Below are 19,448 nucleotides of genomic sequence, written 5' to 3' on the forward strand. Positions count from 1 at the left end.
TGTAAAATGAGTTTAACTAATTAGCTACGGCTTTTGTATACCATGAAGAGAATAAGAACGTGAATAAATAAATTTCAATTATGTTGAATATTGATCTTTCTGGTATAGAGATACATATAGAGTATACAAGGTAATATACATAATTATATCTAATGAACTAGTATATATACAAAAGATAGTGAAATTCAGATTTTGAATCATTTCTTATCTTCACAGATCATTTGATCTCTTTTATTTAAAAAAAAAAATATATTTTGCTTTCGTGTTTGACATAATTTATTTTAGTTAAAAAATAATTAAATTTTTTTATTTAAATAATAAAATTATTATGAAATAAATCAATTGAATGTCTTCAAAATTCTTAATTTTTCAAATAGAGGGTATATATTTAAATACATTAATTTTGTGAATTTTTCATAAATAATAATTATGCAGTAGCCAATTAGTATTGATTTTTTACTAAATCAATAGGGGATTGAAAGCTTGCTGATGATTTTATTTTTTGTACTTTTTTCGATTTTTGTGTTGCCTTTTTTATTTTTAAGATTCTTCAGGTTTTTCATTTAACATCTAAATATTTATATTAAGATTTTCTACTCTTTGTATATGGGCTATAAGTGCATTCGTATACTAATTTTTTTTTTCTGAATATTAAAAATAAAATTTTCCATAAAAAAAAAATATTAACAACCAACGTGATAAAATTCAACAAATCTGCATAAGCAAGATGAAGAGCTCCCCACATCCACTAATTTGGCAGAATTTGAACTTCCCCTACCCATTGTGACCCAACTTCAGAATCTCATATATATGTCTTGTTCAGTCTTTACACCAAGTGGTCTGTCTTTTGAGTTCGAGAGAAAAATTTAATTAGACCAGAGTCTTAGATTGATTTATAATATAAATACGTGGATTTCACTGAACCTATTTAAACAAAAATTTTCGTTTCCTTGGGTCCAGCAGTGATTTGGAAGTTTCTCTCCCGCAACTAGAACCAAACAAAGTCTTGAGAAATACGAGGAAAAAGAAGGCCCATTGTTTATCTCTTGACTTTTATTATAAATTGGCTCTAAAAATAAGCCCAAATCAGATAAACCCTCTGCTAAAAATCTCTCTCTTGCCCTTGACAGTGACATTGCAAGAACTAATGAACCACTTTGCATCGATCAAAAACCCATCATCTCTTCCAAGGTGAAGAAGTTGCAGTATTTGAAAAACATTGCTAAGGAGAGTTCAATAAAATATAAATTGGATCTCACCTCATGAGACTAAGGTTAATAATCTATCAATTAAGAATTTATATTGATATTTATACAAAATTAATTAAAAAATTATATAAATATAATAAAAATTATGGAATGAAAGACTATATGTTAAGCAATTAAGCAATTATGAAGCGAAACTGAAAGTCTCCTATAAATAATCCCACGTAAGTGAGAAGGAAAAAAACTCAGAACTTGGTTTCAGAACTATCACGTCCCTTCCTTGAGCTTCAAAAACTCTATCGCAAGAAGCTTCTCTGTGCAGTTCCATGGTGATGGGGTTACTGGTTGCAGCACTTGTAAAGCTCAAATTGGGTCTATCATTCTCATCTTCCCAAACTGTAGTTTCAGCTTTACTTACGAGCTTGATTTGCCTTTTCGTCATAAAACTCGTCTGCAGTCTCGGGCTGGTTCCTCGAGCTTTTTCTGATGTAATCTACTCATTCAGGCTCTTCATTTTTCAAGGTCGAATCGCCTTCGACGAGAGTAACCAAGACCAGGCTTTTGGCAGTAGATGGAGAAGAGCTGTGCCCTTGATTTGCGAGAGGCTGACTCGGGCAAGAAGCTCTATTGCACTTACCCAATCAGATCATGAAGATAGCTTCCATGCCGTCTCCATGATTTCACTGTAAGAGATACAGCATGAATCACACAAATCATATAAGCAGCAGAGTTAATTATTCTCATTTCATTCCCTTATTAAGTCAAAAAAATTATCACAAGTTATACCGTTGAAGCTTGGAATTTAATTATGGAAAAGCATACTTGAGCTATTTGACCATGTTTACAAATGGGAGGTTCTTGGGAAATTCTAATGTGTACTTCGTGTGCCACTAACGGGAACTTATCATCACCTTCAAGTACCAACCCAAGGTCAGTGCCGAGTTCGAGAGTGAGAGTAGTTTTTTAGGAGGGTCCATCTCATTCTTGGATATATGAAATTCTATTGGAAAATCAAAATAAACTCTGTTATAATTACTGGAATGAAAACATAAAGTTTTATAAACTCTAATAATATGTTGGATTTAGAATGAAAATAAATGTCTAAAATTAAAATTAAACATTCAAATTAGAAAATGAATATTTAAAATTAGATAGGAATAATCCAAAAAATAAAGTATTACGAAAACAAATAAAAAATTAAAATTTCTGTGAAATATACAACAACAAAACAAAGGTAAAAATAACCGCTACAAAAATTAAAGTATTTGTGATGGAATTAGCGATGAAATTTGTTTGTCGGAAAAAAAATTAACAGAAACAGTGATGAATTTGCGATGGATATTATAGTGAGATATTTCTAATGGATTTTTGAAGGATTAGCAATGGAGAAATAACTAATTAGCGACGAATTTTTGTCCATTGCTAATCCATCAAACAAGATAAACCTAAAGAGAAAAGCACATCTTACCAGCAAGACGCACCAGTAGCCTCCTTCGACAGCTGTCGTCAGGCCAGCAGCAATAAGGCGCCATCGAGAAAAGCACAATCGATCAGCAGTCCAGTCTCCTCCTCAAATTGCGACCAGCCACAAAGTATCTGGAGTGCACGCGACCACCAACGACCCAGTGCATGGCTACAAGCTATAGCCATGCAACCACGTCGAAATTCACGTGCTAATACCCCTTGTCGTACCAACGAAGGTCTCCTCTCATACCTATTCACACTCCTTAATTTGATTTCTCATTCTTCTTCGAGTCTACTGCTATTTGCAAGTTTTGTTTCCAATGTTTTGGTAGTTTTGAAGTTGCATACTTTGCAAACGAGGATTCAAATTATCTGTGGAATCTTTCTTTTTTATTTTCTTATCCAATCAAATTGATATCTGTGTTTCCAGTTGAATGGGATACAATTTTCACTTTCTTAAATTGTAATTTCATGCTATTCTATTATCCTTCAATCAAGCAAAAATATCATTTTTTCGATTTCGTGTTTATTCTCTGAGTCTTACTTAGCAAAAAATGTAAATGGTGGGCTAAAATGATGTTGCATCAATTATTGCTGATAATAAAAAGAGTAATGCGTGTCTTATTCGGTAAATAATACAAATGGTGGGCTAAAATAATCTACATCAATTATTGCTAATGATAAGAAGAGTAAATTGTATACTTAGTTTTATGGCTAGATAATGCCATAAATTTAATTTGAATATTGCAATAATATTTTAATTTATTTTTTTTATAAGTATTACAGTTTTTGTATAGATCATTTAATTTTAATAATATATACAATTTATTTATATTGATCAAAATTATCATAAATAGTATATTATATTTATTTATGCATTATTTTGAGATTATATGAATAATAAAAGATATTTGAAAATAAATAAGTTTAGTGAAAATTTTGATTGGAAATAATTTGATTTTTCCGACGAATATAAGCGTTGCTAATTATTTTCTATAGATTAGTGACGGAATAGTTATTGGATAAATTTAGAATTTTCGACGGATTTAGTAACGAATAAGCTTTATCAGAAATTTTTTAGATGGAATAATCTGTCAGACATCCGCCATAAATTTTTCTCACAATCCATTGGAAATAGCGGCATTACTTAAGCGATGGATTTGAATCTGTCAAAAATTCATCACTGAAAGTATCAGCGACGAATTTTGAACTATCAAAAATAAAAATTTCCGTCGCTGATAATTTACTTTTTATAGTGAAAAAAATATAAATTTAACAAAATATTTCAGATATATGAGATTATCACGATAAAAGAGAGAAAAGATAGATAGACAAAAATATCAAATTTCATTAAAAACAGAAAGTAATATAAACACTATTTTTTTTCTAAGAACTCTTTATAAAAACTTTATCTCTCTCTAATGTTTTTTTTTTTTTTTCCGGCTATAACCCTTTTTTATCAGCAAATGTAAATCTTACCAAGTCAATATAAATGCTCATATCTAGAGAGATTTTATTTATTTTCACTCAATAAAAAACTCATCAACTTCAACAAATTCTAATGTTGAATAATTTCTTTGTCCACCTTCTTATTCTTCTTTTTTTTTTTTCTTTCACATTCTCAAGTTAAAATGCGGATGAGGATTATTCAAGTTCATAAGAACTTCTTTCACAAGTTTCACAAGTTGTTATCACCAACTTCTTAGTGCCATAAAAGACATCCCTGCTCTATTGGAATCCGTTACTTTACACCCACTGAACATGAAAGTAGCATCTAATCAGGAAGATCGATAAGCCTATATGTGGTAGTAACATCACTTTTTGTATATCTTTAGTTAATAGTTATGGTTTGACTCATCAAATTTAGCATATGATTTTTCTTTTTTCCATATAAACACTTGGACGTGAGAGAGGAAATTGAACTCTGATCATCAAACATCTCTTATTAACTCATTTAGTGGATGGTATAGGTTACTATATGATTTTATTTAATTTTCATTTAATTTATTATTTTAATTAGATAATCTTAATTTTAATTTGAAATGATTTGGATCTTGACCATACGTATCCTAAAAATTCATTGCACTGAGATTAAATTCGGTTCGCATCGAGTCGGCCCACTAAGGGATAAATTGTTTTCAACGAGTATTTGCTCCCATTCATGAGAATAAAATATTTGACCTCACTTAAGAGAGAAGAATATCGAACCACTCATTACAATACTCGTTGGTTTAGTTGATATTCTAATTGTATATTACTTCAATATTTCTCCAGGGTTATATGTGTAGTTTATTTAAGAGAAGAAGGTAATAACTCGATTATAAAATGGTTTTGTCTTGAAGATCACACTGAAGTTATTATTGGATACAACTTAGAGTACAACATAAAATAGTAACGATACATTGCATATTATGCTTTTATTGGGAAAACTGGTAATATCAAGGATAACCAGCAGCATGAGAAGCTAGCGGCCACTTTTATTCATAGATATACGTGGCGCATTATTATTAATGCCAATGAGGCTTAGTTGCCACAGGAGAAGCGGGGCTTTCCGGGGTATAACTGCACGCACAAGTATGAATTAAGCTTCTCTTCTGATGCAAGATCAGCTAATACCTCCACAACAGGAGACTTTTCTCCACAACTACATTTATGTCCCTTCTCATTCCCAGCACTTGCAGCCTCAACTCCGGCTGCAATATTACCACCTGTGGCATTATCTCCTCCAGCTTGCACGTTCTCTTGTTGGGGCTCGCCGCTCGACATTGTTCGGAATTTTTATGCTTTTCACTCTCTTTCTCCTTGATTCTAACGAAGGCCTTGGCATCCACCTTATATAGAGGCGCCATAGAATCTTTCCATTGGCGTACGTAGTTTGGAAAACAATAAATAATAAGCCCATATAAAAAATTTACGCTTTAATTTTAATTATTGAAACAACCCAACAATTATAAATATATATTGAAAGATGGATTAATAGAAATGGGAATCTGGATTCAGATTAACTTGGGTAATTGCTGGAGTTTGAGATGCTTTATCTAGCTACTTGGTTGACTGACATACGTTATATTGCTTCTACGCTAAACTACTTTTTTTTTTTCTCTTCATAATCTTCTTATCATTCAGATTGATTTGATCATATTAGTTTCTGCTTAATTATTCATTAACTGAAAGCATTTCGATATATTATTCTTTCTTTTCAAGCTATCTCTTGAGACGATGCATAATTGCATTCTTCACAAGCTAAATCCATGTGATAATTCAGAAGAAAGTTAATTGTTGAGCAAAAAAAATCATATAAGAGATTTAGGATCAGTTTGGATAGGATCCTTCTGAACACTCCCAATATGGTCTAAACCACATAATAAAAATAGAGAATTGATCTCTTTCAATCACGCTTTAGACACAATTGATAATATTTTCTTCGTTTAACTATTAATATTGCTTATCATCAATTCATTGTTTTTCCTAAAAGTATTTTATTTATTAATTATTATTTGAAGAAACGATCATTTGATCAATATAACTTATGCTCTTTAAAACCTTCCATTTTTTTCAAAAAAAAAAAAAATTCGTAGTTAATTATTTTTATAATTTTGTTATTAAAATTAAAATTTTCAGTAGTCATGGGCAAACATTAAAATAAAAACTAATAACCTAATAAATGCTAATTTTAAATTGAACAATAAGATACAATTAACAACAAGAAAAAAAAAAAGAAAAAAAGAATATTTGGAAATAATAAAACATTCGTAAACACATATTGTTAATTATAATGAGCGTCACATTCATCTCATTAAAATTTGTTAATCAAAGGTTGTTTGTTCTGAAGTGCTTGGGAGAGTGGTTTTGTTTCCAAGTTGGATTTTCTTTTCGATAAAGCAGGTTCCCTTTAATTATAAGTGTTTGCTGCTGTTTTTGTGTGAGGTGCTTGTGAAGCTTAGCAAGTCTTCTAGTTTTCTCATATGGTTTTTCTTTAGTTTCCTTTTTGTTTGTGTTTCCTAGCGTTTAATTTGGTATTTTGGGCTTCCTTTTTCCTAAGGTATGCTTCGGGACTTTCTGCACGCCTTTAGGGTGTGCTCTAGCTCTTCCTGCACACCCTTGCTTATGCTCGGACTTCTTGATATGCTCTTTTTGTATTCTCTATTTCTCAGTGGATTCAGTCATGCTTCAATTATATTTCTTCTGTAGAGAGTTTTTAGACCTAATTGATTTCAAATTAACCAAGCTTGAGATTAACGGAAAAAAATAGAAAATTAAATGAAAATTAAATAAAACAATGCTAAATCTACTGAAAGAAAGCATGAATACTAAAAGTGACCATATCATCATCTAAGACATAGGCTCATCAATGATGCCTTGGATTACATAAGCAGTGTATGCTTAGAATTGGGGCTTTCCGGATATAACTGCACACATAAGTATGAGTCATTTATGTATTTTGTTGCAAGATCAACTATTATCTGCACCACCGGAGATTTTTGTCTACCGGTTGCCCCAGCAGCACAATTAGGTCCATCTCCAATTGCACATGAGATGGGGGGCTTTCCAGGATATAACTGCACACATAAATACGAGTAATTTTTGTGTTTGGCTGTAAGATCCACTATTATCTGCACCACAGGAGATTCTTCTCTACCATGTGCACCACTACCAGTAGCATCTCCTCCGGTCACCTCATCATGTCCTGTTACACCACCACCAGTCGGCCCGCCACCTGTAGCCCCACCTCAAGCATTGAAATAAAAGTTTAATTTTTCTTTATCTCAAAAAAATTTACAACTTACGAGAAAGAGAGATTTTAATTACCGCATGAGAAGTGGGGCTTGCCAGAATATAACTGCACACACAAATATGAATTCTCGTGTTTGGCTGTAAGATCAACTATTATCTCCATCAGAGGAGATTTTTGTCCACCAGTTGTCTCAGCTGCACCAACATTGGCATCTTCTCCAATTGCTTCATCATCTGTTGCACCTCCTCCGGTTGTCTTCTCATCTGTGGCATCTCTTCTAATCGTCCGGTCATCGTTAACATTCGGAAATCTTATCTCCTGTAGTTGTTTCCTATCGATTGACATTGTTTGGAAAAAAAAACACTCGCTTTATTCTTGGATGCTAACTAAGGTCTTGACATTCTTATATTAATAGAAACTGGTAAAGTTGTAAACTTCACACTTCAGATGCCTAAACATGAGGCTTTGTATTATCTCACATTTAGTTTGAGAGATGCACTTAAATACTAAATGTAAGAACTAAGAACTTAAGCAATATCCTCCTCTTATGAGCTGAATCTTAAAGCAATGTTAGGCCTGGCCCATTCTATTAACATGATATTGATTGTCACACTTTTAGGAAGGCAAATTGGGCTGCTGATGCTTTTAGCCGAACGAGAGATTTGTCGAGATAAGAATTTTGTGGCTTAGTTTTAATCTTTCTTTAGTTTTATCATGCTTATTTGCTACTTTGAATCCATATTTTTCTCTCTTTTGCTAGCTCTTTTCGTTTGATTTTGATCTTATATTTGGTTAAAAAAATTTTACTTATCAAACAAAGAAAATAAAAAAAATATATGAAAATTTTATTAATATTATTATATATAAATTTATTAATATATTTTAAATAAATAGAAATTATATTTCAAATTCAAATTAATTTCCACCAATAAACACCGAGTCAAGCAACTGTAGAATTTATTTCGAAGATAAAATAATAATGCATTAAGGCATCAAACAAATTTATTACATTTGGAACTAAGCAGTAATCCAATGATATTATTTGAAGTACAAGAAACTCAAAATTACACAGATTAATAATGGCACCTTCAGATGATCTAGTTATTCTTGCCGAGCTTCCTTGAAGAGATCTTGGCAAACTTGTTTGAACTGAGATTATCACACAGCTTTGAATTTGTAGAAAGGAATCGGCAGAACCAAAAAGCTGAATCTTTGGGATATCTTTTAAGTTTATCTTTGTAATCTACATAATACAAACCAAATCTTGAAGTATAACCAATATTCCATTCAAAATTATCGAGATAGGACCATGCAAAATAGCCTTTTACATTTACGTGGTAATCCCTGTTGAAACCAACAAATAGAAAAATTAATTAAAGATTATCAAAAGTCTCCATATTAGTATTTTGGAGATTATACTTACCTGAGTGAACCTAAGGCATTCCACATATGCTTTTTATAGTAATCTATTCTGAATGAATCTTTAGTTGCTTCGTTAATCGGCTGAGTTTCGTTATTCTTACTATCAATCCCTAAATTAGAGAATAAAAAATTAAAGAAATTAGATCAATATATGTTTCTAATTAATTAGCTAGTATAAGTAGGAGTTAACACATCAATTACTTACCGTTTTCAGTAATGTAAATTACTGGATTATCGTATGTATCCTTGGTGTAATTTAAAAGATATCGAATACCTTTTGGAAAAATATAAAACCAAGGTGAATAAGCCTGCAAATTTTATTTTATGTTAGTGATCAACTATAAATTTATAATTTATTTTTTTATATTTTAATCATCTATAATTCTTTTACATGTTATACTAACCTGTGGACCAATGAGTTTATCATTATAATCATAAGCTGTAAAATAAACGAAATTTGTTAGTTTTTTTTATGAAAATAATAAATTATCAATATATATATATATACTTAGTTTATAGACTTACGAGTTACATTAACGTGACTATCAGTTTTGTATCTAACATGATTTGGATCATGAATCATAAGTTTTGGTTTTGCATAATATGAAGTGTAATATTGTAATCCAATAAAATCATATGATTTTATAAGCAATTGAACGTCTTTATGAGTAAAATTGAGCAATTTGTCTCCCACTAAATTCTGCACACGCTTTGGGTATTGACCATGAGTTAGAGGATCCATCCACCTGAAAATATATAAAAAAAAATTTATATATATATATCATTTAAAAACACATACATAATAAAGATTTACTTATAGCTTAATTAGAGAAAAAAAAAAGACTTACAATCCAAACATGAAATCAAGAGCTGTTTTGGATGCTTCAATATCAATTGTTCTATTAGAGAGAGGTTCAAACCAAAAAGTAAAAAGTGTTATGCCAATTTGACCACCTTGAATTGGCTGTACATGCAACATAATAATAAAGTCAATCTACATATACTTTTCCCAGAAAGAAAAACAAATAATTAGCTAAACAGCTAAACATATATATACCTTGTAATGTTTTCTATATACTCGTACCGCTGCCGCATGAGAAAGGAGTAGATGATGGGCAATTATATAAGGTTCCGTTGATGAATTTCCAGCACGACATTGCCTATTTACCCATGATGAGCATCGACCAGGAGCAAAAATGCCTTCATCATAAGCAAACCCACTAAGGGCCCATGGCTCATTGAAAGTCATCCAATACTTCACTCGATCACCAAATTGTTTGAAAAGAAGATCCGCATAATTACGATAATCTTTTCTGTATTTATGCAATCATTTAATGAGATGTTTTAATAGTTAAATGAGAATATTATTATAAAAAATGATATGAAATTTTGAACTTTTAAGAATTTAGGAATGTGATATGAAAGTGTGTACTTACATAATATTAGAGCTTAAAAAGCCGCCATACTCATCCTCTAGAACTTGAGGAGTATCCCAATGAAAAATAGTAATGAAAGGCTCTAGTCCTGAAATGTTTTAGCAAAACAAATAGAAGTTTAGTGTAATTAGTAGTTAACTACTTAATTAGTTGCAGTTGGTCAAGATTTTTCCAATATTTGTTTGGTGTTTTATGGTTTTAACATGAAAAAAAAAAAATTCATGGCATACAATCCTTCAATTTTACCACTTTGAACCTGTTGTATAAATATTAAAAACAGAATATTTCTATTCTCGATTTGAATTTTTTAGGAAGAAAGGATATAATTATCACCATTTGCTATAATTTCATTAATAACATCATTGTAAAATTTAATTCCTTTGTGGTTCACTCCTTTGCTTCTTCTTCCACCTGAAAATTCAAAATTTGAAAGTTAAAAAGTAGAAAAATAAAGAAAATTACTAATTTAGATTTTAACAAAATTCGTTTGAAGCTTAAAGGTTCAAAAGATTGATCAATTACTTACTAGGAATAACTCTAGACCATGAGATGGACATTCTGAAAGCTTTAAAACCCATCTTCTTCACATTTAAAATATCTTCCTGCAATTCACTGATATTGTTTATTTTTTTTTTAATAATAAATAAGGATTTTGAAAAAAAAAATAATAATAAAAGTTATGAATAATATACTTTGTAGCGATGATAAAAATCAACTGCAACATCTCCATTACTTCTATCCAATATTCTTTCTGTAAAATTGTATATAAAATAATTAATATTTGCATATGTAAGAGAATTTTTATAACCGACATGCATATTTATAAAAATACCTGGAGTTTTATGAGTAAATGTGTCCCAGACGCTAGGTCCTCTACCTGATTTATTTGCTTCACCTTCGATCTGAATGAATGCCACAAACAAGATATCAGTCAAAGGATAGCAAGTGAATAAATAATCAGAATTTATTAATGAGAAATCAGGAAAAAAAAAAAAACTAAATCCAGGCACAAAGTCCAAGGGAAAAAAACATGGTAGAATTGCAGAAAACAAAAAGATTGAACAATTTGCTCACTAACTTTAGAGTGAAGAAAGGGGTATTGCATGGGAGAAAATCGGCATAACTACTACAACAAATATATGCATATATTATAAATACCTGATAAGCAGAAGTAGCTGTACCAAAAATGAAATCATCAGGAAAATAACTACGGCTAAAGTTTGCAGGGATGATATCTTGATCACCCTCTGCCATTGATGGCTTAGTAAGAAGCAACATGCTAATGAGGAAGATAAGAATCCCTAACAGCATAAGAGAGTGTTCAAAAGCCATATTGATTGTATTAAGATTTCAAAGTGGTTGTGTGGTTTTCACTTCTTGGCAATGACCTCTTTATATAGAAGTTCATGCACAGGCATCAAATTGTAAATTTCGTCAACGTGATGAATTGCATGCATGGTTTCTGCATCTATGTATTCTTTAATATAGTATTATAATAAGCCTTAGTAAGATTCCTCGACATCTTCCATGGCTTGTTGCCCTACTTGTTCTTTTTTTAATTCAACCTAGGTTTCCATTTGTTTTTGTTATAAAATTAATATCCTCTAATTATTAAAATAAATAAAATAACTATAATCTCTGCAAATATATATACATTATTCTATAAATATAATAATAAAAAAAACCATATTTGATCTAATTGCTGTAGTTAACGGGTAGTAGTTGACGATGAAGAAGCGTAAGGGCATTTTGCACGCCATAACAGAGAGTTTCAGAGATGGCATGCCAATGATTTTAAATTGTTAATTTTTTAAAATAAAAAATAAAAAATGGCAAACTATTTTAAGGGTTATATGTTCCTTTCAAAGGGTTTAAATATTTTGAAGTTTAAAAACGAAAAGTTAATAAAAAAAAAAAACTCTATAATTAAAAGGGTAAACTTTGTCTTTTATGTATCCTAATATTCAAATATACAAGTGGTGCCTCAATTCCATACATGCAAGCTGAGCAAGAATATTCCATCAACTTTCTTTTAGAAATAAATTTAATTTAATGGAACTTCAAATAATTTTATAGACTTAGTTTTAGATCTTATCTTTGGAAATATAATATTTTACACGAAAATTAAGAAACAATAATCTATCAAATATTAACTATGATTTTTAAGTTATTTAATTACAATTAGTTAATAGATTAATTTAGTATATACTAAATATGTCTAAAATCATACAAAATTATTTTCTTTTTACTTATAAAATTTCCTTGTTTACGATGTAGAAGTACATTTTAAAATGCATAGTGGCAGCCGACTCTTTTTTTTTTTGAAATATTAAAAAAAAAAAAAAGGATGTTAAAATCGATGAAAGTGGGCAAATTGAAGTTAGGAAACGTTTCTTAGACGTTTTTAGGAGCACAATAAGCAGCAAATGCATTATAGGAGTCAATACTTGTTTATTTACTATTGACCCTACACGATAGGCTTTGTTCGGCAAAGCTTATTTCAAACTGAGTTTAGCATTTTCACCATATAAACTCTTTTTTTAAAAAATTATAATTCACGATTTTCTTTTTTAAAATAGAAATCAGATATTAAAAAAATAAAATTTAAAATCTCTCATATTTATTCAGATTAATTTATCATCCGATTAATTCTGTGAGTGTATAATTAATTAATTAATTAATTAATTAAATAGTATTAATTATATATGTAAATTGAAAATTTAAAAATTTAAATTTTTGAAGCTTCGAAAGGAAAAAATATTTAAAACTGGATAAGGAAAGCCTACGCTTTAAAAGGGGATGTTAAAATCGATGGAAGTGGTGAAATTTGAAGTTAGGAATCGTTTCTTGGACGTTTCGTTTTGCGCAACACAACAAGAAGCAATAGCCATGGGAGTTAAAAATCACAGTGCGGCAATACTTGTTTATTTAGTATTGAAATGAATTTAATTATAAAAAAAATAGAATAATTAAATAAGGGTTCATGTAAAGTTATTTATTTAACTTTTAATTAACAAAAAAATTAAATAGTATTAATTTCGAATTATGTTATAACTAAATAGCTATATCTAATAATTTATATTTTCTCTTAAAATATTATTTCTCCTATTTCATAAATATAGATAGAAATTGCATTTTTTGTAATTCAAGTAATGTTTAAGATTGCTTTAAAAAAAAAGAGTAATGTTTAAGATTTTTGCATAAGAATGATTAAATAACCTTATCTTAATTTGTAATATATTAATAATTAACTAAAATATCCTTCTTTTATTTTTTTTATTATACTTATCTAGCAATATGATATAAAAAAATGCATTGGGAATAATATAAAAAGAATTAAAAGTGAAATAAAATTAATGCTTTTTTATCTGCAAATAATAATTGCATTATATTATCAAAATTTACAGCAGATTTTATTATAAAAAATAGTATAAATTCATTAAATAATACTGTTATTAATTAGATGATAATAAATATCTTCAATAGAATTTAATTATTATATCAATAAAAAATAACTAAAATAAAATCTATAAAATATGAAAATAAATATTAAAAGTATCCATTATTAAAACCCTAATTTTTTATGATACTACAGATAATAAACTATAAAAAGCAGTATATACAAAAATAAAATTTATTGCCACATCGTAAGCTAAAAACAAAATTAATGCTTTTTTAAACATCATTTGTAATGAGACAAAAAAAGATCTAAAACATCATTTGAAATGAAACGAGACAGATGAAATAACTACTTTCATTGACATTAAAAAATAGTCAATACAATTAAAGTAATAAATTTTACTTTTGTCTTTATCAACATACCTTTCATCGAGATTGATTCCTGATTAAATTATTCTTGAATTCACTTTTTTTTATGTAGATCCGATCGCTAGATTCTGCTATTCGAACTGTAGTTGAGTTTACATAAAAAAGTCAGATCGTAACTCTATCAAAATTCAATACGCAGACCTGTTCTTTAGCACGCAGCTCAGGCCATGCTCGGACAAACCAAACAAAATAGGACTTGGGTCCAACGGAGAAAGATCTAACTCACCTGACTTGATGGGTCAGTGGAGAAATAGACCCCTCCACATCCGAGATTATGTTAGTACAGGCGCCAGAGAGAATTAAATAGTCGCCTGATGATGTAGAAAGGGGCAATACATCCATGTGTATAGCTCTGCATGATAGCGACAGGTGGTACTGTAGTAAGGTAGCGGTTACACGTCACTAGAGGACAAGAGGAAAAAAGAATAAAGGAAGAGGGCGTGCACTATTTAGACTAAGCTTACACATACATACCCTAATCCTACCCTCTTTTGGATCTCAGATTATTAATTGGCGCCATCTGTAGGAAACCGAAGGAGATCTTTTCATCACCAGAGTTTTCATCTCCATAACACCCATTGAAATCCACATGGCCAACCACGGCGAAAACCACACTAGAAACACCACAAACGACCTGAGTTCCATCCTTGAAGGTCCACAGTTTTCATTCTTCAGTCCTACAACCCCATTAAACCAACCACCTGTATTGTTTAATCCCTCACCAAGCTCGATAGGGAACGTGCCTAGAACCACCCTGTCTGACCAAGAGCTACAAAACATGGCCCACCAACTACAAAACACCGCCCATTGGCTGGGGCAAATGTTATAGCAAAGGGAACTCAACACCCTATTGAGCGTACCACTCGTGGCCGAGGGCTTCAACGTTAATAAATACTGCCTACCTTAAACCACCAAGTTCCTTAGCAAAGCAGCAGGAGGATAGGGGAAGAAGATGGAGAGGCTTGTAGAAGAAATGAGCCCATAGTTAGAGCAAGGGGCTAAGTAGTGAGAGAGTTCATCGAAAACAACGAAGTTGAAAGCTACTCCTCCAAGCCAATGCGAGGATCAGGAAGTAAAGAGCGGGGGGGAAGCTACCGCTTAGAGAAGTGGCCGAGAATGAAAGAGGCGAATTTAGACCAAAAATTGGAGAGACTAAGGGAGCAACTCCTAGCAGAACTGGGGCACGGGATAACAGCAGCCCTTTGCTACCTACCTTACCCTAGTTTGCGAGATAGATGCAGCAGGAGACTTCCTAAGAAGTTCATGCTGCCACCAACGGTTGCATACGATGGCACGGGAAACCCCTGAGAGCATGTCCTCAACTACAAGACGTTTATGGAGCTTCAGACCCATTTTGATGCTCTGATGTGCAAAGTCTTTCCTACCACCCTCACTGAACCAGCTCGGGCATGGTTTAACACCCTAAAAGCAGGGAGCATTAAAAGCTTCTTAGACCTGGCTAGTGTATTTATCAACAAGTTCATTACAAAAGTCCCGGCGGAAAGAAAAAAGAACTACTTGGAGATAGTCAGGCAAAGAAGGAATGAGTCTCTGAGGGAGTATGTAGCCAGATTCAACTCGGAGGCCCTGCATATTCTTGAGCTTGAGGCTAGAGCGGTAGAGGCCATGTAGAAAGGGACCACATCCCTAGAGTTTTTTGGCTCGTTATGCAGAAAGTCACCCACCACCATGGCCGAACTGATGAAAAGGGCTGAGAAATACATAAGGCAAGATGACGCCTTAGCCACCAGTAGGTTCGCCATGAAAATGGGAGATAGGGGGAAGATAGTGGAGGACAGACAACCTGAAAGGCAGGAGAGGAGACAAAATCGAGGGCCGAAGACGCTGAACAAGCACCCGTGGAAGAGGAAAGAGCAAAGGCCGTACCAGCCCCGGATCCCCGAGGTAATTACTCCTCTGAATGTGTCTAGGGCCAAGGTGCTCATGGTTGTACAGGACAAGGATTTAATACAATGCCCAAATCCATGAAAGTTAAGGCCAGCCGAAGGGATCCGAACAAATACTTTCAATATCACCGGACGCATGGCCACGACACTAACGACTGCTACCAACTGATAAATGAGATAGAGAGACTCATCAAAAGGGGGCATATCAGGAACTTTGTGAAGAAACCAAAAGGGCAGAGACCTAAGCAAAATACGGTAGTAGAGAGATCCTATAGGCAAACAGGAGGACCTGTGAATGACGGCTCCAACAGAATGATCAACATGATAGTAGGAGGAACTGGGGGACGAATGAGCAGGAGGGGGAAGAAGAGGAGCAGGAATAGAGAAGGGAGCAATACCGAGATCATGCAGATAGTAGAACACTCCCCTGTGACCATCTCTTTCTCTCCAGAAGACGCCCATGGAGTCCAAATGCCGCATGACGATGCCTTGGTCATCGAGGCCATCACTTACAACTTCTAGGTTTGCAAAGTTCTAGTGGACGATGGAAGCAAGGTAAGTCTGCTACCTTACTGGGTCTTTCAATAGATGAACATACTCGAAGAGCAACTGGTAAGGGATCAAGCCCCAGTTAAAGGGATAGGCGAAACCCCCGTGGTGGTAGAAGGAAAGGTGAAAGTAGCCTTGACGTTGGGAGAACCACCCCTGACTCGCACCCACTATGCAGTATTCCTTGTGGTAAAGTTGCCCCTAAATTATAATGCTATTTTGGGAAGGCCAATGTTGTATGACTTCGAGGCAGTAACCACCATCCGATACTTGACCATAAAGTTTCCAACAGAGTCAGGGGTAGGCATAGTGCGAGGAAGGCAGGAGGAGGCTCGGGCCATATACTTGGCCACTGTAGAACAACCAAGCATCCTACCAGAAGAAATAAAGCCGACGTAGATTCAGGAGTCACCTCGGCAGCATTGAGAAACTCATTGTCAGGACCTGAAGAAAATAGCTCTACAACTCCTTTCCCTTTGTCAGTAGAGGAGGGAGCTGTTGTCTTTGCAGGCCCTGTGGCCTGGTCCCTCTTAGTAGCTCTACCCTCAGAAATGGGCTTCGAGGTCCACGCCCGCTTACTAGCGACCCCTCTAATCACAATGGCATTGACGGTCTGAAGAGTATGGATGTCCAAAGGAGCGACATCAACACCTCCCTTAGAACCGCCCTCGACAGATTCACTAATGGCGATGGGCTCCTTGGAGGTCTGCTTGAAGGCTACTGGGGATTTTACCGAGGCTGATGCCTTAGCAGGAACAGAGGCCTTTGAAGCTGCAGAAATAGAGCCCCCTGCAGCAAATGCCAATGCCAGACCAGGGGCAGGAGCAAGAGTCCGGCTCGTAGAGGCAGGGGCAACGACCTGGAAAACCTTGCGAGTCACGTTCGCCACGGACTTGTCAGCCTTGAAGGCTTCTAGCGTGGCCTTCATGCTCTCCTTAGACAGGGTAAAGTTCTTTGGCAATCTGATGTTGTCCATGGGCGAGGCAGAAGTTGAAAAAGAGAAAACAATACAAGTTAGAATTCAGAACAACAGAAGAAAAATACAACCAGAAAAGAAAAGGCAAGAAAACAATCATTAACAGTACTAGCTTCCGGCAATCCCGGATGTTAGACATAAACATGCACTTCTTGACATCATATTTCTTCCATATAAAGGTCAATCAGAGAAGGCAAATCTGGTCCACCAGGGTCAGCCGGGGAAGGTCATTGCAGTCTTGAAGGACCTCCCTCCAAGAGAGATCAACATCCCAATTGATCTCCGAGCCCTCCTTTAGCTCGACCACCACGAAAGCCTCAGTCCAACCTTTTATTGAATCTTTGTACCTAGCAAAAATCGATAACCCTCTTTGGGGAGCAAAATAGTAAAACTCATGGTTAGCTCGGACGAGGCGAAAGAAAGTGGAGAACAAAGCAACAGAAGGGGCAAAACCCCAACACAGGCAAACCGACTCAAAGGAGCACATGAAGAGAATGGAATTTGGGGATAACATACGGGGGGTCATGCTAAAATGATTAAAAACCTCGATGAAAAAGGGGGTGAAGGGGAATGACAGCCCAAAATCACGTTGCTTAACGAAGAAAACTAAGCTACGACCTTACTGGGGGTCTATCAAGCCCGTCGAAGGTGGGTTGGGAAGGACAATCCTCTCATTGTGAAGAGAAGCCCTAATTCTATAAATGGAGGTATCAATATATTCGCTAGAGAAAAAATTAGAAAGGGAAGAAGGAGTGACAGAGGATATCAAATCCACGACATTAGAAATTCTAACGGAAGCCATGAGAAGAGTGGGATATACCTCAGAGCAGAGATTGCAGAGGTGAAAGAGAACAAGTTAAGGGGAGCAGAGCAAGGAGAAGAGTTGAGAGCAAAATCGAGAGTATGAATTTAAAATGGATAAAGGCAGAGAGAAGACGTTTTGACAAAAGTATTCTTAGAGCCGCGCGGTTATAATTGAGGTTTTGGGATTTACCCCTCATTAATCATGGAATAACTATTAAACAGGTAAATGGACACTTGATGACCGCTGGATGCTATCCGGATCGTAGTCGATCCCACATAAGAAAGCCAGGCCGTAACCCCATCAAAACCCAATACGCAGGCTTATCCTTTAGCACACAACCCAGACCACGCTCGGTCAGGTCGGACAGAACAAGACTCGAGTCCAACAGAGAAGGATTTAACTCACCTGACTTGATGGGTCAGTGGAGAAACAGACCCCTCCATATCCAGATCATGTTAGCACAGGCACCGAAGGGAATTAAATAGCCGTCTGATGATAAAGAAATAGGCAGTACATCTATATATACGATTTTGCATGATAATAATATGTGATATTGTAATAAAATAGCGGTTACATATTATTAGAGAAAAATAAAATAAAATAAAGAAAGATAACAGAACTATTCAAACTAAACTTATATGTACATACTTTAAGCCCACCAATCTTTAAATTTCATATTTTCACACACTAAACAAGATATATTTAAAAGTTAATAAGTAAATTATTTTTTAAAAAAGATATTGGTCTCAATTTTTTAAATATTAACACAATAGTTTATATTTTCAAATTGCGTGCAATTTTTATCAAATTCTGAAATTGAATTTGGAAATTATTTATTATAGGGTCACAGACAAAACCAATAGAGATTATTAACTATTAAAACTTTTTTTTTCTGTTGAAATCAAACAATTAATTTATTCAATCACTATATTAAACAGCCTGAAAAAGTAGACCAGTCTTATCTTTATTATAAAAATTAACTATTTAAAAAATAATTTCATGCTTGGCTACATCTATCTATACAGTAGATATTAAACAAATTTTTTTTTTTTTTGTCTTCTTTTGCAGCAAAATATTATTAATTTATTTGGCACTATCTAGTTAGCTCTGCTGCCGATAAT

General features: G+C 33.5%; 1 protein-coding gene across 1 annotated transcript; it reads right to left on the reverse strand.

Annotated features, from left to right (window-relative positions):
• Window positions 1-8,343: 8,343 nt before the first annotated feature.
• On the reverse strand, window positions 8,344-11,610 carry LOC110625271 (beta-glucosidase 12). The gene is made up of 13 exons (XM_021770880.1): window positions 11,421-11,610; window positions 11,095-11,164; window positions 10,955-11,013; window positions 10,789-10,864; window positions 10,596-10,673; window positions 10,263-10,350; window positions 9,884-10,139; window positions 9,675-9,790; window positions 9,352-9,572; window positions 9,231-9,265; window positions 9,032-9,134; window positions 8,828-8,936; window positions 8,344-8,748 (listed from the first exon to the last, which is right to left on the reverse strand). Exons 1-13 carry the CDS (start codon window positions 11,592-11,594, stop codon window positions 8,502-8,504), a joined length of 1,632 nt encoding a protein of 543 aa, XP_021626572.1. The 5' UTR covers window positions 11,595-11,610; the 3' UTR covers window positions 8,344-8,501.
• Window positions 11,611-19,448: the final 7,838 nt, after the last annotated feature.

This window comes from Manihot esculenta, chromosome 10 (genome assembly GCF_001659605.2).
Source record: "Manihot esculenta cultivar AM560-2 chromosome 10, M.esculenta_v8, whole genome shotgun sequence".
Lineage (NCBI taxonomy): Eukaryota > Viridiplantae > Streptophyta > Magnoliopsida > Malpighiales > Euphorbiaceae > Manihot > Manihot esculenta.

Bases quoted from the DNA above. Each gene is read 5' to 3' on its own strand.
- LOC110625271 (XM_021770880.1), bottom strand. From the start codon at position 11,594: ATGGCTTTTGAACACTCTCTTATGCTGTTAGGGATTCTTATCTTCCTC. The intron at 10,351-10,595 runs GTGATAATTATA...AAAACATTTCAG, and splicing joins TAATGAAATTATAGCAAATG to GACTAGAGCCTTTCATTACT. The intron at 8,937-9,031 runs GTAAGTAATTGA...TCTCTAATTTAG, and splicing joins AATTTACATTACTGAAAACG to GGATTGATAGTAAGAATAAC.